Raw genomic sequence first — 25,152 nt, 5'->3', positions numbered from 1 at the left:
GTGCCTCAGTGTGTTGCTCTCTTTAACCTGCCTCGTGCCCCAGTTTCTGTCCGTACAACCCCTAAGCAGACGGGCGTAATGACCTTGCCACAGATGATCCGGTCATTGTTAAATATGAGTAAAACTGGTTTGCTACCTGGGTTTTTGGCCCTTGGGACTGCCTGGAGTAACAAGATAATGGTCAGCTGAGCAAATGCTGAAAAAATGGGGTGTGCTGAGCTAATTTTGATACCTTCGGCCCATATGACATGATTATTTGTGAAACTGTAGGTTGCTTGTTATTATATACCCTCCTTATTTGATATGGCTGATTGTATTGTATCTTTTACACCTAGGCTCTCCCCACACAGGGAGAATGCAGATGGGCAGGGTGACACCCCGGGCCTGCTTGTCTTTTGGAACGTCGCAGGCTCTGCAGTGACGCACGGCAGGGTGAGCGCCGATAGGGGGAGAGGCATGTCCCCCGGTGACGTCACTGCAAGCCTGTAGGTGTCTGGGATGTGGTTCACAGGGTTGCTCCTTCACTGACAGCCAAGAGCTCCAGCCCTGATGGACCCAACTGACACTTGTGCACGACCATAGAGCTCCACATACCTCCCTTAGCTGGAAGACCCAGCTGCAGGCAGATTATTTAAACGTTCTGAACATTTAGCCCTTCTGCAGCATGTTAGCAAGTGGTAGTTCGGACACTCGAGTGAGTGAACCTAGTTAAAATAGGTGTCTCGATGCTTAGACCTGCAACGGTATGCACAGCTCATTGACCAGACTGTACCTGTAATGGCAGCCAGTGAATTAGTTGCTCATTCATTCCGGTGCCGAGAGTCAGGAATCTCGGTGCGAAGCGGGTTCCATTTAAACTGGTGAGCCCAGCCCTTAAGTCATGCTCTGGTGGAAAAACAGCCCCTTATCTGAATTGACAGGGCAATTAGCAGCTTCATTTGAAAACATCGCCAGTCAATTTTTCAGTGATCGGGTTCTCTGGCTCGCTTTAGGAAGTCAGAGTTCTGGCAGCCCTTTTGCTACCCGCCCTCTCCTCTCCCAAAAAAAAGATGCAATTTGCCGTCCCGTGACAGCCTGCAATAAATCAGACGGCCGGGGAGTTTGTCAGTCCGCGTGAGGCCTGTGGAGGAGACAGAGTGCGCGCGTGCCTGTCAGCCTGCCATTGCTTCAGGGGCGTTCGGTACAAAACCACTCTCTTACACTGTTGCATGTTCCTCTGTTCCGTATTTCAGACTCTTCAGCCCTGCTTTTGATTTCTGGCTCTCGTCCGGATTCATTCCAAAGCAGTGTTTTTTTTTCCTAATTATCTCCGGGAGATATCCTGGAGGAATGTTTGTGAGCATGTTGGCTTTAAATTGCACCAGGGAGACAGAGGACATTCATGAAGAGATCACTAATGGGACAGCTAGCAGGTCTTTAAGCAAATCAAGACCTCCTTCCCCTCTGTTTCCCTTAATTCATTCTGGCGCACGCCTTTAGTTTTGATTCATAAATATAATTACAGCTCTCCGCTGTCAAAGCACAGAACAGCAGAAAATTGCAGAATGCATCTCTGCTCTTTCTGCTCAAGTCTTTAAAATGAATATGCGGTTTGAAGTGTGAGCTGATCTCTGCACTGGCACACCGTGCAGTCTGATGACACTCCTTGCCATCCCACAGCTGCAGATGAGCCCCGCAGAGGGCCGAAGGCAGTTTTACGTTGTGCTATTTGCGTGACCCCCATGGGATTTATATGCTCAGTTCTTAATTTGTGGCAAATGTATTAACAGCCTGGAGGAAAGGCTAATCTTGTCTAACAATGCCAGGAATTATCTGGGACAAGGTTGATACTGGAAGTTTGGAGTGCCTTTCTGCTGCACATTTCTTGGGATTATTTATTTCTCTTATAACAGCATTGTAGGCACCCAGACTGTAAGACTGTATTTGGGATGCTTGAATTCTGTTGTTTTTGTAAAAACCCTTGTTCTGGGGCATGTATCCTTTCACTCTGACCCTCAGGACACCAGGCCGTTTTCTCACTGTTTGAGATGACTGGACCGTGATCCGTTTTTTGGCATTACAGACAAAATCAAAACCATCCTTAATCCCTTTCTCTTTGGGGACAAGCAGTGATTGGAAGCGCCCAGGAACCTCTGACTTGTTTAATCCACAAGAATGGAAACCACTCTGTTGTCCTTTTAGTGCTAGTCTCGGAATATACAGTATGACATAATCTTTAGTAACCTTGAGTCACTTTATAAAGTCCCAGAGATACAGAGAGCAGTTATGGATTTAATATTGCAAACCTGGTTGACTGTGTGAACATTTGTAATCTGGTTTAGAACATTTGGAATTAAAATTTGATAGATTAGGAGCATGAAAATTATGGTACAATTGGTTTGATTGCAATCTGCATAAATATTAATACCTTGTGGAAGCCCTTGCGAGAATTCTCTGATTATTTTAGATGGAGTAGAAATACTATTACAGATAGTCTGCTTGTCTTAGGAAGATGCCTGTGGCAGATGTTACGTCTCTGCAGTTATGCAAAAAAACATCAGATATGAAGATTAAAGGGTGTATTCCTTTAAGTACAGCCATGCCCTCTCTCCCACCCTGCTGTCGTGACAGTCGTACAGCACATCTGTCCACAGATGTGCGACAAGTGCACTCAGCTTATGTAAGCAGTGGAGGAATCACCTTTGTTGTAGATAACAGATTCCCTGTAAAGAGAAAGAAGCAAACAATGTTACAACATTAATTATTGCAGAGATTATCCATTAAGGGGAAGGGATTCATTCTTTTGTATCTCTGCCCTTCTGCTTAGTGTGTGTCTTAGCTAGGCAGCTTTCAGAATGAGATAAGCATGATTTAATACAGAAATTGTCAAGGAGACAACCAGCAGAGCCTCAGTAAGTCTGAGCCGTGCCATGCAGAAGGAGAAGCTGAACTCCGGGCACCTGTCTGTGATTTAAAACAAAGTAGCCATTTTTTCATCCTCATTTTGATTTTGCAGTGTTAAGCTGCAGTGCTTTCATCTTGGGACATGACCTCTGTGAAACTGAACAGCACTTAATGAATTGCAATAGCCCAGAGCTGTTTAAACAGATTTCTAATGTAATTGTTTTTGTAAATTAGTCCCATGCGCTGTAATTCCCACATTTCTGTGACTAATAAAAGTCTTTCCGGGTTTACTGCATTTAGAGTTATAGAAGAAAACACTTGAACTGTGTTTCCTTTCAGACAGTAATCATTGATAACCATCTCTAGTTCTTCCTCCTGTTGTTTGGAGGGATATTTTTGTCCTCTGGATGTTTTCCCTGCCCGTTATTCTCCCAGATAACCAAGTGGTCAGAACCCTCCCGATCAAAAATCCAGATTTCCCGGTCATTGTGCAGTGTGGTGTCTGGCGCCGAGCGGATTTCTGAATGCGGGAGACTGGCAGTCACTAAGCTGTTTGCCAGCATCTTACTGCTGCCATTAAACCGCAAGGGGGGACCCAACTTATCCTGGAATATTTTGGGCTAAGCTTAGAAATTGGTGGGTAATTTTAAACAAATACTGAAAACAGTGGCTGGGTAGTGTTGGGCAGGCATGAATAAATGGCCTTGTCCCCTTTAGAGTCCTCAGGAGTATTCATGCAGGCTGGTGGGCTTGTCTCTTGTTTGTGTGTGCCCACATCAGCAAGAGTCTATACTCTATGTGTATGTGTGTATAGCAGAATAAATCTTTTGGTCTGTGCCGTGTGTGACAGAAGTGTTGCGGTGAATATCTCCTCAATTCAACGGCACGTGCGGATTTGATCCAGAGCCAGGTCTGACGCGGTCTGTGGTTTTTGATCGCCGCAGGGCCGGGCCTCGGTATGCTCTGAACGGGACTCAGCTGCCGGAGCGACGGGCCGGGCCGAGCAGAAGGGGAACAGAAGAGGGGGTCACTTCCCAGCGTGGTGAGTGGAGTGGGCTGCACTACACGCACTGTCTGCCTGCTGAGGGACCTCTGTCATGCTTTCACATCACATTGCTGCTGATTTCCTCTACCCTTCACGTTTGTGACAGTTGGAACGAGTTTTGGCTCTGATTGGAAAAATAATATCCTGGAACTACGGTAAATCTTGAGTGTGATATTGCACCAGGTTGCGGGAGTTGTGAATGGCTGGACCTCTGGGTGGCATTTCTATTTTCTCTATCCATTCACGAATATGTAGAGAAAAAACCAAATTAAAGACACAAACCTTGTGACTGAAGCACCAATTAATGAACAATAAAACTGACATGCTGTAACATCCCTTATTACATTTTGTGACCTAGAAATGTTACCTTCACCGCTTTTAATTTAATTTGAGCCCCAAATGAAAGCAAACATTTTAAGGTGTCAAATGAAAAGAGTTTTTATTTTATTTATTGCATTATGTTTTTGTTTAAGTACAAGATAATGGCATTATCTCTCTGCACAGAAAAGCATAGCCTTTACACAAACACATTCACAGATCCTCGTTGCTTTTGGTGGCTTGCTTGAAGCAGTCCTGTGTGTCTGAGGTGGGAGTGGTGTACAGTATGTGGTGTTTGTTTCAGGGACATCCTGTGTGGGATGAAGGGTTAGTTCTGGGGCAGTACTGGTATCAGATTAACTCTGACTGTGGCAGCTGGGTACGAAAGGTACTGTTCAGCACTTTGCAATGGAATGCGAAGCCTCTGCAGAGCTTCAGGTCAACACTTGTGTCTGGTGCTGCTATATATTTGCAATCAGTGAAAGCAACTTGGAGACAGCACACAGTCTCATGATTTACTCTGCACACAAGTGCTCTTTTCCATTCGTTTATTATTTTTTTCAGATGCACGAATATTATTCTTTTTTCCAACAGAGCTTGGGCCTTGACTGATGTGATTTGCACTCACTAAGGCATTGAGGATCCTGCTTGTGCTGGAGGACTTCTGTTCTGTGAAGTAAAACAGGGGCTGAGAGAGAGAGTGGGCCAGTGGCGTTTATCTCCTTTGATCAAAGGAGTTATGTAATGTAGATTATTGCCAGACGTCCCACAGCTCTGTCTTATCCAACCCGGCATCATTCCTGCAGTGTAAGAGAGCTGGGAGTTGGGGGTGGGGGCGGGGTGTTTGGTGCAGGACAGCCCAGTCTACAAGGGTCCAAAACAAAACATGCAGGCACTTCCTGAGCTCCCTGATGCGTGTGAGGTGAGAGGACAGATCATTTCCACAAAAGGAGCCTTTTCGCACTGAGAAAATGCCATGGCTGAACGATGCCAGTGTGGCCATTGAATTAAACCTTTTATAGACTTAACGAGCCCCAGAGCCTTGTTGCAGCAACTCTGTTTGTCACACTGCTGTTTCAGTCCAGTGGGGGCAGGCAGGGGACTGAAGGAATCCTCCAGCAGAGCAAGCAGTTCCCTGCCCTTGTAGACCCCAGAGCTAAGCCTGTTCTCTCCTTCTCTCCGCCTGTGGGCTGTTAATTTAACAGTATGCCAGCTTTCGCTGTAATTGCAGTTTGTGCCGTATAACACTGGGAGGAACTGGAGTTCAGGCCTCCGCAGGATGTTCTTGTGTTTTTATCACCTCTGCGCTCTTTGCTGCCAGATTGACCTAATTAGGTGCTTCAATGGGCCAATTTTAACAAAGTAATGCCGTAAGTAAGGCTGAAAAGAAAGGAAGCCCTTTCGGCCTGTCTCGCTCTTTGTGGTTACTCAGTAGCTAATCGATCCCAGGGATTCATTAAGCCTTTTCTTTAAAGACAGATTGAGAGAAAGTTGTCCACTTCAACAATGTGATTGGGTGGTGGATAGTTCACTACAGGTGCCCTTGTTGGATAGCAGCATTACCAGCTTGTAGACTGGGCTTCTCAGGTCTCAGAAGCTCAGGAAGGCTGGGCCTGGGCAGTACTAGGATGCAAGACCTGGAGTGAAAGCTCGCTCTTGGGTGTAAGTGATTGTTTGGTGCTGTAAGAAGTGGTTTTCCTACATTATTATATTACATAATTATAAAATTATATTAAATAATAAAATTACTGTGACTCTCATCATAATATTGCTCATAATATTTATCTTAATATTCCTCAGAATCCTTCTAGAATTGCTTTGTGGAAAAAGCACATTTCAATATCCTAAAGCTTGGCAAGGAACATGATAAGAAACTATAAAGCCCAGGGAGGTATCATAAAACATGGCACACAATGTGATAAACCACTTCAAAGCAAAATAAATTCATTGAACATGGGAAAATTAACCAGAAATTCAGCATTGTACAGGTATATTGTGGCAACTTGTCATTAGAATTGAGCTGTTGATGAACTGTTGTAGCCTATTGAAGGCCATGGAGCTGTTTAGGCACAGCTCTCCAAACTTGTCATGTTCTGACTTCTGCCCTCTGACCTCAGCTTCCTGAGAGAGGGAACCATCCACTGTTGAGTTCCATTAATACCTGGCTGTTGTCCTATGGACTTGTTCACTGATAGCAGAAGCATCTGCTGATCTGTTAGGGAGATGTGTTTAGGTGTTCCGCACGGCACTGTGCTGGGTCTTTGTGGCTTCTAAATTGTTTGTTTTTCAGGGCTTTCCTAATATTACTCCAACCTGGAGTGTTCGAAAGAAACATGCCACTCTTTAATTTTTTGAACCAAACAGTGTTAGTTTCTTTGCTGGAAATGAAGTCAGTTCTGTTCCACTTGAAAATTAGAATGTGTCTAATTGAGATTAAATCCTTACCTTTCAAACCCCTTTCTGAAAACCCTTTCAGAACCCCTGTTACTCTTGAGTTCGTTGTTCACCATTAGGTAACTGATTCTGTAAACAGAAGGCTACACAGGGTTTTGCAGCCTTCTATGAAGAATTGCCTTGGCCAGTGCCAATCCCAATTCCAATCCCACTGACACCAGTGGCGCAGAGCACTGGGATTGTACTATAACAGCTGTGACAGATGTGTCAGATGTTTGCCTTTCCCTGGTGTAGGAGTTCGGTGCTACAGGGTGTGTGTAACTCCTGCAGTCCCAGGCTGGCTGTCCTGTGGTTCTGTTCTGCGGCCTTACACTGCAGGCATTGGAAAGACCATGGTGGTGAAATGGGCATGATTTAATGGAAGGAATTAAGAGTGATTATGCTGCTGTTGGCAGATGGGTTTCGGAGTGCGGGGGCTGTCAGACTGGATTATTAGAATTGCCTGGCTCCTTTCCCTAACCCTGGGCCCTGTTTTAATGAGCTAGACAACTGCCTGCTCGAGTCCTGCCAGCTGAGATCTTTGTTGAAAGAGTGCTCTTCCGCTACCTTGCTGGATTAGCTGGATCAGTCAAAACCGTGTTTGTAAATCGCCCGGGATTCATTTCTCTCGCTTATCTGGGTCAGGCATCGAGCGATTCAAGGTATTTATCATTTAATTAGTTGCGTTAAGGAGACATTGAAAAGGGACAGGTCCGCAGGCTGGCACACAACGGAATGGGATAGGGGGCTGGCGGTCAGCCCCATTACATGGTGAATTCCAAACTACTGACATGTGACCCATCCCTTCTAAAATATGAAGACCCCCCCCCTCGCCCCCCAGCCAGACTAACACTGAGTTCCTGAAATCATTAGGAAAAACGAGGTGCTAGTTTGCCCTGCCACTTGACCTGAACATCACCGAAGTGTAAAGAAGCTTGACAGGAGACAGAAGCTGAGAGATGGACCAAATAGAAAAATAATTAGCTCTAGTAGACAGAATGTGGAAAGAGGTGTGGCAGGTATGCTTGCTAACAAGGGGCATATTTTGAGGTGAGAATGTTTGTCATGAATGTCAGCACAAATATCCTCTGGTGGTTTTTTTTTTCTTTTTAGAAAGCTAGTATGTTTTCACATGGACCACTGCAGTGGGTCAGACGCAAACTGCTTTTACTCCTTACATTTATTTCTGTGGTGTTGCCCAGATGTCTCCATCAGCCCCGGGCCCCCGGTGAGCGCATGACCGTGCTGGGTAAAATTCCCATACAACACATCTTAGTTTATGGGACAGTGTTTATCAGGGAGCGCAGCGGAATGAGAGTATGGCGATCAATGTCTTCCTCGTTTATTGATATGTTTGCTCTGTGTGTGCTGACAGTTTAAAAATTATTATCTTTGAGGGCTGTGAACCCCTTTTAGGTACTCCACTGTCTTTGTTTTTTTACCATGGTAAATCGCTCAGACCTTTCATGTTTGGCCAGCTGTGTTTAGGAACATGCAGGGTTAAATGGTGCTGTTGGAATCTGCAGGGTTAAAGGATGTGGTTTGTTGTGGATCGCTATAAATAGATCTGCAAAGTGTTTGTTTGTGCACCTGTTCCCTGGCTCGGAGATCACTGGAAGCTCAGGACAGCTGCAGTGCTGCATGATGGGTACTGAAAGTAAAACATAGGTTGATAGTAATTGTTCACCTGAAACTGTGATTTTTGTAACTGAAAATAAGCTCAGCGCAATGTTGTTAAATTTAATATGAAGTATCTGTGATACTTTGCATACTTTGAGTTTCTTTACTTCTTGCCAAAAGCACAAATTCAAAAAACAGACAATGCAGGTTCATTATTTGAGTGTGTTGATTCATACTCCTCCATGTCATTTTGGTTCTGTATCTTTTCTTTTTTCATTGGGATTGCAGCAGTTCCACAGGAGAATATGCCAACCTTAAAACACAACAGCGATGAAGGCTGTGTGTCAAATGGGGCTCCAACACTGCTGCAGACGTGAGATCCTTTCTTCAGACCCAGAAGCCTCCCCTTTGTCATTGGAGGTGTCATGGTGAAACTAACATTTTTTTACAGATGCACCTTGTTAGTGATGAGCAGTGTTGTGACTTGAATTCTGGATAGCTCCAAATAGCTGGATTGTGTCTGAATTTAAGAACGCTTTGCACTCTGTGAACCCCAGGAGTTTGTGTTGCATTTGCACAGAGAGTAGTATACCTTGTGTTCTCCCAGCAATGAGGCTGCAGTCTGGCCCACATTGTCACCTGTGTGCAAGGCAGTGTCAGCAGCCAGCCAGCAAGAAGGTCTTCCTGCAGAGCTGGGCACTAGAATTGATCACTGGAGCATGACCCTCTGTGGGACCACAGAGCTCTTAAGCTACGCAGGAATTCTGTTTGCTAGGAGAGGCAGTAATCCCTATGTGGCTTGAAAGTGTAAGATTTCTGCTCTTGTGCACCAGTGGCAGAAATAAATCCATGCAGATCACGGGTTATGAAAACAGTGTCCACTGCGCAGCCTCCTCCAGCACTCATGACGACTGAGTTACAGTGCACAGGGGTTTTTTCAGAAATATGTAGATAAGAAATGAAGGGAGTTGAGGAGAGGAGAACAAGCCGTTCAGCCCATAATAGCTAGTGGGTGTCAGGCTGACTGTATACAGTTCTGCATGGGATGACAAGCTCTGCATTCTTTAAGAATTCCTACCATAAATTAAACTTTTCTTTTCCAGCCTTTGCAAAATATGCTCCACTCCTGACCAGTCTCTGCTGGTGTCCCTGCAGTCTGCTGTGCTGAGCATACTGACGGAGTGCGATTACACATTCTACAGCAGGCTTGGGCTCAGGTGAAGACCTTCAGTTCCCTGTGCATGTAGTCCTTCCCCCTCCGGCCTGTTTCTTCCCACCCTGAGGAGGACCAGAGGATGCAGGCTAAAGGACGGGTTGCCAGTCCTAGGCCTGGAGGCTGGTTTTCAGCCCAGCTGGGCTCCCCGGTGCACACGAGCACTAATTGTCCTAGTAATAGGATTACACTTTGTTTTCAGCTCTTAAACATGTTGCACGCTGCCTCTCACTATTGCATTTCATAAGGAAAATAAAATTCCAAACTGTTGAGTAGAAGAAGAAAATTGTAAATATTTCAATCGAGCAACATGTTTGTTCAGTTGAGGCTTGAGGTAGCTAATTACGCTCGGCCAGGACCAGGACTGGAAACCCCTGAGTTACAGAGCGTTTGGCAACAAAGGTGTTCATCTGAAAATTTTCGGAGCGGAAAGTTTTGATGAATGCATCATTTCCAGCCCAGTCCCAACTTTTCACAGAGGCCAAAACGTGCAGAAGCTTCGGGAGTTTCATTTGTAATAACAATTAAAAATCTCTGGAATTGGCTGGCTTTCCAGTGTCGGAGAAAGAGCTGCCGACACAGCCAGGGGGGAAGGAAGGAGCGCTGCGGCGGGGTTTTTAATCTGGGCGCTCTGCTGGGTCTGAGAGGGGGTTATGCGCTTCACAGACGGCCCCGGGAGCGGGGGTCAGGGTTCTGCGGTTTCGCTCAGGCGGCTCATCCAATTTGTGCCCCGCGCGAGAGTGTCCCTTGTGGGACATTCCCGGTGGAGTGCGCCCTCTCTGTTCCCCTCCCCCGCTGCGCGGCAGCGCTCGGAGCATTTGGATAGAGCCGTGCAGGCTTGCTGGGAAGCAGGATGGAATGAAAAATGTATTATGTAATTACCTCGCCGCTACCTAGCATTCATTTTAATGGGGTAGGCGCAAAAGTATATTACAGCTGAAGTACGTGTGGGTTTGGAGTTCAGAATTTAATAGCATGGGGAGCATATGTATTATTTACTATTCCAGCAAGCACTGAGCCCGAGCTTTTTAGCAAGTTTTTTTTTTTCTGCATTGTTCTGGTGCTACATAGAGTGCACATTCACAAGAATCTGTAACATCAGTCCTGATGGGCTGGATGTCTGGAGCTCCTCTGTAACTTCTAAATATTGGAGGGCAGTGACCACCTCACAGCCTGTCGTCCTCCAGGCTGAACATGAATACTGGAATAGGTGACTTCGAAAGAAAAGCAGGTTGCTGCTGTAGATGACTTTGGTGGACCAGTAGGGGGTGCTCTTCCCTCTGGGCCACAGTTTACAGACCTGTACTCCAGCATGGTGACCTTGGACACCATGCTGTTTACAGCACCCTTCTCTGGGTGAGAGCTTAAACTGAGGTTGTTGAAGACCCCATGGTAATTTCTGTGACAACAGGGGTGCTAACCTCAGTCTCCTAGCTAAATTCCTCACGGAGCTTGTGCAAACTAGGCTTCATAAAGTTTCCCGTCAGCGCGAAAGGTGAGGTAGTTTGTCACTACCCCAGCTGATCTGCTGTGAAGTGGGGCTACTGGTGAAGAGTGACCCCACCCAGGTGGGTGCTGCACGCCTGAGGTGGATGACGTTTGTTCTTCAAACAGTTGGCATTGAAACAGAAGACCAGTTTGTTCTTCTGTTTGAATGCCAGATCTCAGGATGCGGTCTTTCATGATGATGCACAGACCAGCTCACAGTTGCTGCCAATTCGGCATTCTGATGATTTGTGTTAATGGACAAGTGTTTTTTTTTTTTTGTTTTCTTTGAGTTTCAAGTTCAACACTGCAGGCTTGGCTGCTGTGTATACCATGTCAACGGCACTGGGACTAGCACTGAGAAAGAAGGAATCATTCTCTGAATTGTGTGACATTAAGAGACTTAACTTGAAGTGCCTGGAAGCAGCGTGTGTGAGTCTCAGGAGTACACTGGGGTGTGGTGATTCTCTGCAATTGCAGTCTTGCAGTCTTTGGAGTTCACATATGTCAGTCACTGACCTGGACAGCTCAGAGCTTCCTAACCAGAGTTGCTCTTCCCAAGGCTCATTTAATGCCCTTTTGTTCTTTTATTGCGGTGGATTTTTTTAGGCCCATAATCCTACAGCTTTAGCAGTATCCTGCCTGTGGTTTTTTATTAAAGAACATCACAGTTTATTATGGACGTCACAGTCTGAGTCAGGCCCCGAGACATGCGCTGTCCCATCATGGCTGTGGCCTGGGAAGAGCGCTTCACAAGAGTGAGGACGGGGCTTTCCGGCCCCCATGCCACAGGGAGATCCCAAAACGAGATTATTCGCTTCCCTAATAGTTTGAAAAGTTAAGAAGGATTCTCGGACAGAAGGCCAAAGCATGGGAAAACCATGCCGAGGACAGTGAAGCATGGAGATGAGCGGTGCACCTGCAGTCATCGCAGACTTGGACATTTTGTCTTCCTCACCTTTAAAACGTGAAACGTGGAAACACAGTCGAGCAGCTTTGTGAAGATGAAACATTTTCTTAGCTTCCTCTGGTGCTTTGCTGTGTCAGCTAGGTGTAGTATGAACCAGAGCTCTTGTGTGTTGTGTGTTGGGTTGTGTAAGAGTCCGTGTGCGAGAACATGAGTGTTGGAGTGCGTACACGCTTACACCTGCCTGTCCCAGCTTCGTTTTCACCCCCCCTCTCCTTTCGGTGACCTACTGGGACTGAGGGCTGACCTCTTGTTTGATCACCTGCTGTCTTGTCTTCTCAGTCAGCAAGGTCCAGCTGAACACATGTTCAGCTCTATACTTTCTGTTGCCCTCGCTGACCTCCAGGTGCTTTCCTCGTGCCTTTTCCTTTCTGCTCCTTTGAGGCGGGTCTAGACATCAGCATTTCCTGTAAGTCAGCCTGACCTGCATGTTAAATGGGCCGCGCACATTGACGTGGCTCAAGCATTTCAGAGTAAGCTTCAGAACAGATTTTCATACACCCCCTTCCTTTTTTCCTGGGGCTGTTTTATTAGATTCTTTTAGTCTGCAGGAGAGTCTGGGCTTGCAGAACAGCTTGTCTGGGTTCACCTGGTTGGGAAACACTTCCAGATGTTACAGCTGTCAGACCAACCTGTTTCCTGGGTTCAGAGCTGTTTATACCCGGGCATGTGGAGACTCAAAGTTCTGTTTGTCTCTTCAAGCTAACTGGAAAAACCCTTGTGTCAGTAGAGTCCTGTCTTATTATGTCTCTTTGGGGTTGTAATTAATTGTTTTTAAGTATGTTTCAGTGCTCTAGTGCATTGCATTTCTGCCTCTTTTGTTTTTAAAAAATAATTCAGAATTGCTCATGTTCCTTTGTTTCAGTTCACCAGTTGTGTGTTTTATGACTCTCAGCTACCAGCTATGACCCCGTACGCAGGGGAGAATGAGTCAGAAGGAGCAGCAGACTCCTTAGACTTCCTACCCCTAGAAACATTCAGCTTTTAACCTGTCACAGGCATCACATAGCTATGAACTATGAAGTAACTCATGGGATGGTGAGAGCAGCCTCTCTAGAGCATTATTCTGGCTACCCCCATCTCTTTCAAACCTGCTAAATGAGCTGCTGTTGAAACAAAAAAATAGAGAATACATAACTGGCATCTTCGTCAGCTATGTTAATTTGGAATGTTTAGAAATATTGACTGAGAAGGTCACAGAAAACGTATTTTTTAAGGGCATGAGGAGTTTCTTCTTGCACAGCCTATGTAACAGAAAAGAGAAAAGTAGTTTCTTCTTGCACAGCCTATGTAACAGAAAAGAGAAAAGTAATCAGGGAAATTCAGCTGATGATATAAGTTACCTTATCTCTCTCATTTATAACTCTTCTTATAGACTATCTTGCTGCATAGTCTGATGTACAGTACTGTATCACTGAACAATTTCCAGCACACTTTCAGGTGTCTGTCCTGCACAGTCTGAGATGCACATAAAACCAGTGTACACTGGCAGCATCCCCCCAGATAGAGGGGAAACATCCATCAGAAGCTCAGCACTGCAGGTAATAATTATGCTAGGGTAATATGCCAGTTCTGTTTCCTTTTTTCTCACATGAAGAATCAATCAACCTACACACTGCTGAACAACTGTTTTCTGAGGCAGATACAGAGAGACTCAAGACTGCACAACAATTAGGGAGCAGATGGGCTGTCTTACTGAGCAGGGAGTGAATCTGAAGTGCCTTAGATTTATAGACTTAATAATTGCAGTTTTTGTACCCAGAGTTTTATTTGTTTTTGTTGTGTTTTGTATTTTAATCTGTGCCACACAGCTGTGTAGTTTTTCCATTCTGTAGGACAGATGCAGATGGCATTACACAACTCGCTCTTCCTGGGTTCAGCAAACAACTTTTTCTCAGCATGGTTTTTACGGCTTCCTCTGTTATGTTTTTCCCACAGACATTCCTGCTTCTGCCTTCTTATAATCTGAACTCCTGTCATGTGCTGGACCTTTTTCATATTTGTCTATATGAAACTGAAAAGCATCCCAAAATGTAATGTTCAAAAGTCTGGTGTTGTATGCATTTAAAAAAACCCTGTTGCCTTCTTTATCACAATCCTTTACATTTTGATCTTCTCACAATGCCACTGATGTGTGTATGTGACTAATTAATGGCTTTCACTGCACAGTGGAGATGGTTGTGCTGAGCCCTCCCTACTATGATAAGACTATAGACAAGTCACCTTCCTGCCACACCCAACCCATGTAGAAATAGGGGGTCTCTGATCACTGTCAAAGCCCCCATCTGTGTCAAACATTTTGATTCTTTGTTGTTTTTATGGTCATAACTATACTTTTCCAGTTGACTGATCCTGGCAGTGTGGAGTGTAGTCAGTTTAGTGGGTTTGTACAGGAGCTCCTTTCTCTGTCACTTCCTTTCCTGGCCTGGAACATATTGTACTAGGAGTGGGATACAGCACCACCTGGTGGAGAAAAAGGTGGAGATGTCCAATTTTGTCCTCTAAAAATGCTGACTTTGGAGTGGAAGCCTGATCCCACCGCTGACACCATATGGGACAGATCCTCTTTTGGTAGCATGGTTCCTTAGATCTAGGCTCATCAGACTGTCAAAACCAGCTTAGATGTTGATGTCCAGGAAGCTTCGTGGTCTGGTACAAACCAAAAAAACACTATAACATCTCTTTGCCTCTAAGTGACATATCTTTAGATAATAAATAATTATAATAATTGCTTACACTTATATAGTGCTTTTCTGGACACTCCACTCAAAGCGCTTTACAGGTAATGGGGATCCCCTCCACCACCACCAATGTGCATCCACCTGGATATAAGCTCAAACAGCAATTAAAACCCAGGCGAAAAAATTGCTTAATTATTTAGTAGTCAAATTATTAGAGTCTTTTACTGTACCTAGGCTGGCCTGTCACACCAGCACCCAGTGTGTCAGTTCACACAACTGCTGATGGATGTGTTTTCAACAGAGAAAAGCAAAGTGAAGAAGGCAGGAACTTTTGACTTCCTAACCCAGGGAGAGGTGTGAAGGAGGTGGGAGGAGGCTCATGTTCCAGCTGTGGACCTGCTCTGAGATGGAGATGTTTGCAGAGAACAAGGGCTGGTTGAGGGTTGCTGTTGTGCAGAGATCAACATTCTGGCCCATTTGCTTGTTTGCATTTCGCCAGAAAGATGTATAATAAGGTCTTTATTTTTTTTAAAGCTTTAATGTTTTCTGTTCCATTATATAAAGGTTACATAAATGCCATTAGCTCAAAATGTCATTTTCATTATGGGGCAACTAATAAGACAGAACAACCACACCAGTGGGAGACATATGATTACCGTAATTGCAGGTTAACCCTGGTGCCTGGAAATGAATCTGTGAGTTACATTCTTCTGCGGGATCCTTTTATTCTGACCTCCCTTTTGCATGGCTCATTTAGAGAAACAGTTCCAAAAGTAAGCCCCCTGTCCTCAGGAGTCTGGGATTTCTATTTTTACTCCCTTCAGCATGAATTTTGCCTCAGTCCAAGGAGAGACTGATATAGGCTACTGTGGCAACCTTCCTTAATAATGGAGCCCATTGTTGAGAACACATTAACTGTAACTGTACATATTTGGACCAGTCCTGTTACTCTGTTTGCAGGCTCAGAACTGTCTCATGTGTGCAGCCAGATCAATTCTCATTCACTGCCTCGGGTATTATATACTGTACACATCTTTTCATAAATGCATCTCCAGCGGAGACATAATTTAATAACCTTGGTCTGTTATTGTTCATCTCTAGACCTTTATGCTTGGCTCTGCAGCAGTCCAGCTCATTTTAATGCTACTCTTGACTGCATGCTCGTCCCTTGGTGCCTGCTGGATCTGCAGGCAGTCTGGGAGCCTGTGTGACAAGAGCTCTTTTCCCACTGTGGCCCAGCAGCCCGGAGAGAGCTCCCGCTGAAGGAGGAAATCGCAGGCCGTTGTTCCTCGGGGGCTGAAACCTTCTCTCAGCCAGTCTAGGAAGGGATCGTTAAACACCCCCCAGACCTCATCTCCAAAACCGCCTGACAGCAGCAAAGAGCTGCAGTCGCGGATGACCTCAGTAGTTTCTCCCTCCCACATGCACGGCCATGCCTTGGCCATGTTTTTTCTACAGAAGGCAGTCTCTCTGCCCGCCCTCCACGACGGAGGGAAATGTTCATTATCGATTCCGGATCGTGAAACGGATTCTGTTGCCCCTCTTGCGATGAGCTGAGTGTGATTAACAGTCCCAGAGAGAGTGTTATGAGTTACCGAACACTGCAGAGAGTCAGCGTTCCTCAGTCCAGACTACAGCACACAGCCCCAGGAGACAGAATCCCTTTACAATCCAGTTATCTCCCCCATCATACAAATCATATGCACTTATTGACAGAATTTCCAGATTTAATCCTGAATGGAATGTATTTCATGCACCTGTATGGGACAGTAGTAAGCCATCAGGGAGTCCCACTTAACCTTCATCTTACAGCATTTTATGATTCCTCCAGAAACGGGGGACATGCAGGATGGTGGCTAAAGCATATTCAGAAGAGATCCTCTTTTCTAGTCATGAGAAGGGTAAATGCAGGAATAGACTTCCTTTGCACAAGAGGTTAAACCATTCCAGCTTTCAACAGATGTGTATAACCCAACAAAACAAGCGACCCTATTCTGAGTAGGTTTGTAGAGACCTCTCAAATGGCTCTCAAATGAAGATCGGACTTCCTTGCTTGTTAATAGGAGAAGTCCTTGCAAGCATGTCCAGTCTTAGTTCAGTTAATGGGGAGCAGAGTGGGAGAGAGTGTATGGTACTGCGTGGTGGAGACAACTCTCTGCTGCTCTGTGCTGGCCTGTGTTAATGCCGGGGTCTCAGAGCATAGGTACCAATTTTCCAACATAGTTCTGGGTTGCTGATCTTAAAGTGTACTGACATTTGCAAAGCATTTCTCTGTCCCACATTGGACCTCAACCCAACAAACAATAACTTTCTTATTATCAACAAAGGCTTTGTTATCAGTAAGGACGTGTCAAGGAGAACAGACAGTGTGTTGGCAGTCCTGCTAATGAAACTATTTATAAAACTATTTATCTTCAGTGTCCAGTATAACAGATTCTTTGTAAATATGGTGCACAGAAGAAATGCATTGCCCTTTTCTTTGCAGACCTTAGTTAATCATTATCCACATGTTTTCTGTGTTGTTTTACTATAGAAGCTCCAGGCTGACAGCCAGATTGTTCATGCTTTCGAAACCTTCCGATTGCCATCTGTCAAACCCATTCTCAACAACTCTGCCTTTTTCTAAAACTTGATTAAGTCTCTACCTTTTTCATCTTCATTTTTGCAAAAAGCCTTCCCCTTCTCATCATTAAGCAAGAACCACTTTGTCACTCTCGTCGTTAATGCTGATGTTCACTGTGCTGCACAGTTTTGCTCCAGTCTGCCACTGGCTTCCTCACCACCATTAAGCTTGTTGGCAGAGCACTCTGTTCCTGTCAGAAGTCAAGTTGAGTGCAGATGCTGGGGTTTGTGGTTTTTTTGGAGGGCTGGTTTCCCAAATATTTCTGAAATGTACAGCTCTTTTACATTCGCTCATTGACAGCAGCTGTCCTGCCTGGACACCTTTTCTGATCCAACGTCTGTTGCTCATGATTGACTGAGAAATAGTTGAATGATAAATCAACGGAATCATAATTAACTAGTCTTAACATAATTAAGACTGCAGAGTCCGCAGCAAGACATGATAGTTATTGAGCATTGTATCAGCTCTATCCTATGGTCAATTCCCAAACATGAACAAAATAGAACTGCATTTACTCCTGCTTTAGCAATATGATTAAAATATATCAAAATAATATAATCAGAAATATGGGGGGTGCCACATATCTGTGCTCAGACTCTGGGAACTCATAGTGCCTATGTCACAGAGAAGGTCCTCTTTCTGTTTTGCTACACTGCCTTTCAGTAGGTCAAATGATTATAAATTAGATTATAAACATTGTGATTATGATCATAATTAGCACAGAAGGTAGGGCTAATGTATCTACAACTTTTTTTTCCTGTTTTTTGTACGGTGTCTGCAGTTGAAATAGTCAGTCTGGATATTCATTTTAGGAATAGAATGCGTTCTATTTAAAGAATGGCCCAACAGCAGGTCTGTGAATTTACCTCAGTCTTTCTGACTCAGTCTCGGGATTGAGCCGAATGATTTTCGGTGGGTGATTAACGACCAGCATCCCAACAAACATATTGGAGTGAGTGGCCTCTTCTTATCTGCAGTCTCTATCATGTACCTACAGTCTGTCTGAAGGCATACCTGTGCGGCAACTAACTTCAGGCATGCGTATGTAGCTCGGCTGTGGATTTCCTGATTCCGGGCTAGACAAGGTGAGGTTTCCAGCCCGGTTCTGGGTCAAACCACCGGACCACATGGGATTGTGAGCTTCTGATGGGTTTTGTTGTCCCCAATAGAGGGGCTGGATGGATGAGCACACTCAGGCCTGCTGTCTAATGAGACCGTCTCTCTCCCAGACTGCCACGCCAGAGGAGGTGTGCTCCTGTCGTTAACCACGCTGAGTCGCTCGGTAATTGAATGGCGTCGTTAGCAAGCCGCGGGAATGTGAGCTGAATCTTAAACACGGAAGAGCAAGATAAGGCAGACACAAAAGACAGACAGGAATGGTGATGTGAAGAACAAACCGAAGAAAACTCTTAATTCTGCTCCCCCCGCCAGTCGCCCTAATAACTAAAATGTACAGGTAATAAGAAGAGCACCATATCATCGGCAGTGAAAATGATCAATTAAAGTGAATCATGCAGTATATGCTTCTGCTGTTCTGCTGTATTTGAAAATGAATGCTGTGTTTGGAAGGATTGAAGGGGTAACTGCCGGTTATTTTGTGGTCTGTATGTTTGCTGCCAAGGGTCTGTTGCTGCTGTGCAAGTCTGCCTGCAGTCTGCAGCCTTCAGCTCTGTGCAGCCTCCTCTCTGTGCCCCTGTCTGCAGCCGCGCAGGAGGTCTCTGGCGTCCTTGTGGGGTCTTCACCTGCGCTTGATCCTCTTGTCACAGCTGGGCTGTAGAGGATGCAAGTTCTCGTAACGGGTTAAGGAGGAATGGTTAGGCAGTGTCCTTTAGTTTGTGCTGATTCAATGACGTGGCTGGATGTTATCCTCTGTCTGTAAGTACTTTCCAGTGTAATGAATGAATTGCCTTCTATGACTGTATTGTGCTGGGAGAGAGCCCTGTATGTTTGTACTGTGGCTGACCTTGGCGTCTTGGAGTGATAGCACACACACAGCTCTGGGATTGTGTGTGTGTCGGGGTCTAGGTCACTAGAGCGTCTCGTCTGGTTTTGATCACTTCCTTTTTAAATATTTGTTGGCCTGTAGAGTAATAAGCGTTGACCTGGGCCTAACGGCGTCTGACCTGCCGTCGTTCCTCATCTCCGGCTTGATCAGCAGTGCAGCGCTGGCCTTCAGAGCTGGGCAGAGGCTGAGGGATAATGGTCACGGAGACCGGCGGAGATTCAGAGCTCGGCTCAGCAGGGCAGGTGTGGGGCTCCTGCCTGGGTGACCTCACAAGAGGGCAGTGATGCCCGTTCTGGTCCTCTGCCCCTATGGGGAGGTTAGGCAAGGAGTGCTCGGTACACACTCTGCTGCAGAATGGTTACATTTATCGCAGAAACTGCATTATTTAAATGCATTTATTTAAAGCAAACTGTTAAATTATTGAAATCATGGACAGAAATGACTGTGTTAATCACGGTCTCTCTCTGACCGGGCTCTTTTCCATCTAATCCTGCAGGTGTTTTCTCCCGGCAGTCATTTTATTGTTCTTTTTTTTTTCCTTCAAAGGAAATGGCTGAAAAGAGCTTCTGATGTACACTGACTTGCTCTCTGTGTTCGGTCTGACTGACTAACGTGTGGTAACTCACGTCCAGGATGGCCAGGGCTCTTGTACCTTTTCTCTGGGACCCCAAGAAGCAACATACTCTCGGTTGCAGCCCTGAGCCCGCAGTCCTGGATTACAAATTACAGCCTAATCCACTTTGTTGCGTCATACACCATTGTAATCCTTGTAAAATGTGCAGAAAGTCTGGTGTTTGGCAGTGTGAGCTTGTGGCTAGGGAGATGCACACAGACCGTGGGCTGGGGTACTCACAGACAGCCTGGGCCACAGCTTTATCAGGGTGGGAGGGAGAGCTGTCTGTGGGGTTGCACTATCCCAGCCCCGATAGACCAGGATGATTTCATGGAACCATCGAGAGGCTGCCAGCACTATTTTGGGTGTTTTTTTTCACAGAACTTTCAAGCACCGTAGCTGGGAGACACTGGTCCTGATTTCTGTTGGAGCTATACACTCTGTGGTCACTTGCCACCAGAGCCTTCATTAAGGTTTAATCATTGTTGACTGACACTAGCAAATGGGAAACTATTCCGAATGTGAAGCCCAGCAGTAATCTTCCAGGAGCCATTCCTACATGCCCAACGTACACAACATGATGAACTCTAACCCCCAGTTCTTCTCATGCAGTATCTGCGCCTTTTTAATGAGTAATACATGCCGATGGTATATGTTACAAGTATCGGTGTCTTGATCAATATACAGTATATTGTTGTCATCTTTTTGTTCTGTCTTGTTTCATGCGTGCCATGTGAATCACATTGAGTTACGGTAGTTTTCTGCAGAAGACGCGTGAAGAAAAACGAAACTGCTGCTGGCTCAGGCTGATGGTTGTGTACGATGAAGACCTTGTGAGAAATCCTTGGCTGTGTATATAAACCAAACCCTTGTGAGGCACTATGGGCGTCAGGGCATCTGGCTTATGCTGCAGTTACACGAGAAAGGGTGTTCTTATTTGCCAGTCGTGACAAAGCCCTTGCCTGATGTTTGAAAAGGTGAGGAAGAGATCAGGTAACTATATCATGCTCTGGCCACAGTCCAAAATCTCTCCGGCTTCCAGGCACTAGCAGAGTGATCCACTGATCCATAGATGCCCAGAGGTTTCCTCACACTGCAATGTTTTTTTTCTCCACGGTGCAGTACCACACAATTCGAGAACTGTTCTCGAGCGAATCTTAGCAGAATGTCGGAATGATCCCGGAATGGCAGTAATTCCTGGAGGAGGTGGGCCGTGGCCAGCAACCCTGGTGTCCTGCAGTTTAACAGTGCTGGCCGCCCCTGTCCCAGACCTGCTTTGACAGCAAACGCAGAGAGCGCAAGCTCTTCCGCATGCAAGCTTCTGCTGAGAAGAGCTTTGAACAATTAAGAACGTTGAGCCCGAACTTAATTTATTTATGAAGTTCTTTTGCTTTCTGGTTGTCAGATTGTAAGTGGCTGTGGAAGTGCACATGTGCTGCTGACAGCTCGCCCGCTTCTCCGTGCAGGAAGTGAAGGGCGCTCTAGAGAGGGAAGCTGACTCTGTTTTATTCTCTGCGCGGGCAGGAACATGAAGCAGTGTGCACCGGCGGGGGCGCAGCGCCGCCCGGCGAGAGAAGCATCCTGAGCGAGGCATGGAGAGGCGCTAAGGAGGGGCCGCGAGGCAGGTGACAGCCTGCATGGGCACGGCCAGCATGGACACGAGCGTGGCTGTGGAGACGAACCCTGCCCTGAACCCGCTGTGCCAGGACTGCGGGCAGCAGCACTGGAGCCGAGAGAACCACCTGTACAACTACCGGCACGAAGTGGACGATGACCTGGTGTGCCACATCTGCCTGCAGCCGCTCGTGCAGCCCCTGGACACGCCCTGCGGGCACACCTTCTGCTTCAAGTGCCTGCGCAACTTCCTGCAGGAGAAGGACTTCTGCCCGTTGGACCGCAAGAAGCTGCACTTCAAGGTCTGCAAAAAGTCCAGCATCCTGGTGCACAAGCTGCTGGACAAGCTGCCTGTGTCCTGCCCATTCTCCGCCGCCTGCCCCGACTCCATGCCCCGCTGCGACCTGGAGGCGCACCTCAAACACAGGTGAGGGAGCACGCGGCACGCCCATCGCGGCACAGCCCGGCTGCTCGCGCACTGCAGCACCTGCAGAAATCAACGAGCAGGTGCAGGTGGAGGGCTGTGGGCTGGGGAGGTCAGGGAAAATCTTTTGCTGCCAGATAAACAAGGAATGAGTTTGGAAGTTGTAGTTCAGAACAGTAACTTGTCAGGAGACATTCTGATTGATCATGCAGCACAGTTACACTCTAGTCAAGCTGAAGAGTGCCTGTAAGCTTGGGATCAAGCTCTTCGTGGTTCGTGACATCTTGTCACACACTGTGGGTGAAGCACATTTCCTCCCCAGCAGTCTTTGTTAGCCTGTGATCTTCTAAAGCAACTCCACAGACTGACTGTTCTTTCAGTCATGTCGTTTGGACCTGTCATATTTTTTTAAGCTGCACTGGAGAGCTTGTTACTAATCACTACATTCTACATCATGCACCAGATAATGACAAAAGAAAAACAAGCCTCTTTGGAAGAGCATGGGTAGGATTTAGCTGTACAAAAAGAATGTTTTTTTTGGAGAGGGTTTAATGCATCACTAGAATTAGAATTTATTTTTTTTGTAGACATATGTAGAATCTAAATCAAGGGGTGTTAAGCTAAAATGGTATCATGTGGTAGTAAGGCTTCATTACTGTTGCACCTGAATGATCACTACATTATAGAAAAGACATTGCTGCTCTGACAGTCCAGAGAAGGGCAGAGGGATATATTCGGGGGATTAAGGGAATATTCTACACAGGAACAGAGAGCAGAAGACAAGTTTATTCACAATGTGTTATGGGATCATGTAACAATCTACCCAGCCATATTCTTGAAGTCGAACCCTTAGCTTATTTCAGAAAGTCTGGTTATGCTCCTTTTTAACCCCTCGCTACTCACTCCTAAAAGGGTTAGATGGGCCAGGCAGCCCCCTCTGCTTGGCATTCTAGTTTTAGACATGTCAAAGCCTTTTCTGATGACGTTTTGTTTAAAAACTCGATTTTTTTAGACCTTTACCTTTCAGTGATGTTCACACTCCCCGCTAGACTACTGTGAACAGCAGCGAAATGGGACACCTCTGTGCTGGGCCTGCCCTCCCAAGGGACTGCTGAAGTAACAGGGAGACTCGTTGCTGTGTGAAGAGGGGTAAAGCAGGGTTCTGTGGAGCGTGAGGGAGAGAGGAGGAGGTGCTCACTGCTCCGGCCTGGTCACATGCGCTCACACCGCTGGGATTAGGCCCCACCAGGGGTGTCTGTCTCTATCATGTGAGGGGGGGGTGCCCGCAGATTCCCACAGATTCCCACTCTCTGCTTGTACCATGCCGGGAAACTTCGACTCCAGGAACCTCTTCAATTATTTCTTTTGTGAAACTGCGAAAGGGAACCCCACTCTGTGGTGAGTCGCTGCCCGGCCTCTCTGTCTCTCGGAATCTGCCGGGAAGCTCCAGCTGATTTTATCTGGAACTTCGGTAGGTCCTCTGCCGCCTCTGCTCTTTCATCTGCTGGCTTCAGGGATCAGTGAACAATTCCCCATCTTGACAGCGGTGGTCACTGGGGCTTCTAGTCTGTGTGTAGTGCGGTGTAGGAGAGCCTGCCTGTGGCCAGTTTAGCGGGCGCTCAGTTGCAAAGCTTTGTCAGGACACAGCATCCTTCGCTGTCCTGCCCACAAGCTCCCTGCGCTCCCAGCGCCAGAGCACTGCTGTCCCTGTGATGGGGGCAGTGGGCAGAAACGCAGTGCTGCCACTGGCTGCTCTCCTTCCACTCCGCTTCCTGTGCATCTGGTCTATTCCCCATGTGCTTTTCTTTCAGCCATAACAGGACGCTTGTCAAGGCCCCTCTGTTTTGGGTTCAAAAAAATGGGCGACAGATTTTGCTCTGGAGCAAAAAGTTCTGGAAATTCCCTTATCGGTTATCGCACTGTGCTGTCAGATGTCCTGGATCTGCAGGGAGCGCTGTCCTCTGGTCTGGTCTCAGGCCGCCTCGTGTCATCTGAGGTGATGAGCAACAGCATCAGTCTGCTTCAGAACACGATCTGCACTGTGGGATCTGGGAGTGCTTACAGGTCACCTGCTGTTAAAAACTGCCGCTAGTGAGGAATTTTGATTTTTGTGAGAATAATGTTTAGTCTCTGGTGATCTAACACCTGGCACAAGTGTAGCTTTCGTAGCATACTGGAGGAAGGTGATTGACTCCCTGTTGGTTTGCATAGTCTTATCAAAGCACCGTGGGGTTAAACTGGATTTTCTGGAAGGATTGTGGGAATGCGTTATGCACTGCAGTCCTCATTCCTACCCTGTGGGGCAGTGCAGTAAAGTCAGCAAGTGTGTCCCATGTCCCAGGTGTCCAGGAGCTCTCAATCACCGGGCAGGCCTGGAGAGGAGGCGCTCGGAGAGGCTGCCGGCACCCGACGGCGGCGGGGAGGGCAGAGCCATGGGGATGGAGCCTCCGGACAGCGCACATTCGCCCGAGCCGGGGAGCGCCGGGGATTCCCCACCAGGGGGCAGCACTGCCTGTGCCGCGGTGCCCATGTGGACGGACGAACACGGCCTGGACAACCCCGCTTTCGAAGAGAGCACGGAGGAAGACAGTGAGTACGGGGGCCCGCCTGTCAGCCTGCGTCTTCCCCTAGAAGTTGGCAGAATTTCGGAAGCCGTGATACGCTTCTCCTGAGCATCTTGTATAGTTCTGTGTGCACCACGGCTCATGGCTGCAGAAAAGGCACCATCCTGTCTGTGTTTCTCTCATTCTCTACCTCTGCTGTCTGTCCCAAGGCTGAGCTGAAGTCTGAAGGAACGTCCATCCATTAGTTCTCCCCTTGCTTGATGTTCCGCTCAGTCTTGCCAGCAGGTGTAAGCGAATGAGACCGCTTGCCATGCAGATGGCAGACCAAGAGAGAGATTCGGGAAATGTGAGGGCAAGAGAGGAGAAGGCCTTACTCACACCTTTCCAGACAGTTCCTGAACTCTCGTGTTGAAATGACCGGGACACACAGGGTCCTAGTACCTCTATCAACACACTTTCATATATCTGATGCCTTTTTAAGCACAGTTGAAGTCTGGAATCCATGTGTGGAATCCCAACTGCATCGGTTGGGGCTCTGGACTAAAAACTGGAAGGTTGTGGGTTCAAACCCCAGGTGAGTCACAGCCTGACTAGAGTACAGTAGAACTATGCACATGTAGATATAGATCCCTGGATAAAAGTGTCAGCCAACTAAAATAATTAT

At 46.6% G+C, this 25,152-nt stretch overlaps 1 protein-coding gene across 5 annotated transcripts in view; it reads left to right on the top strand.

Annotated features, from left to right (window-relative positions):
- The window catches only part of lnx2a (ligand of numb-protein X 2a), a 44,784-nt gene that overhangs the window by 4,248 nt on the left and 15,384 nt on the right, over nucleotides 1-25,152 (top strand). For 3 of the 5 annotated variants that reach the window (XR_011189615.1, XM_069189954.1, XM_069189953.1), the window contains exons 2-4: nucleotides 3,828-3,925; nucleotides 21,411-21,927; nucleotides 24,266-24,513. Coding sequence is in view for 4 of the 5 variants with exons in the window: in XM_069189954.1 (XP_069046055.1) it covers nucleotides 21,524-21,927; nucleotides 24,266-24,513 (652 nt within the window). In the remaining variant the exon portion in view is untranslated. Of the gene's footprint in view, nucleotides 1-3,827; nucleotides 3,926-4,007; nucleotides 4,084-21,410; nucleotides 21,928-24,265; nucleotides 24,514-25,152 lie in introns of those variants that run through there. The other 2 variants (XM_069189956.1, XM_069189955.1) reach the window with 2 other exon arrangements.

Source organism: Lepisosteus oculatus, chromosome 5 (genome assembly GCF_040954835.1).
Source record: "Lepisosteus oculatus isolate fLepOcu1 chromosome 5, fLepOcu1.hap2, whole genome shotgun sequence".
NCBI lineage: Eukaryota > Metazoa > Chordata > Actinopteri > Semionotiformes > Lepisosteidae > Lepisosteus > Lepisosteus oculatus.
Note: the sequence above shows the minus strand (reverse complement) of the source record. Positions and strands in the feature narration are given on the sequence as shown.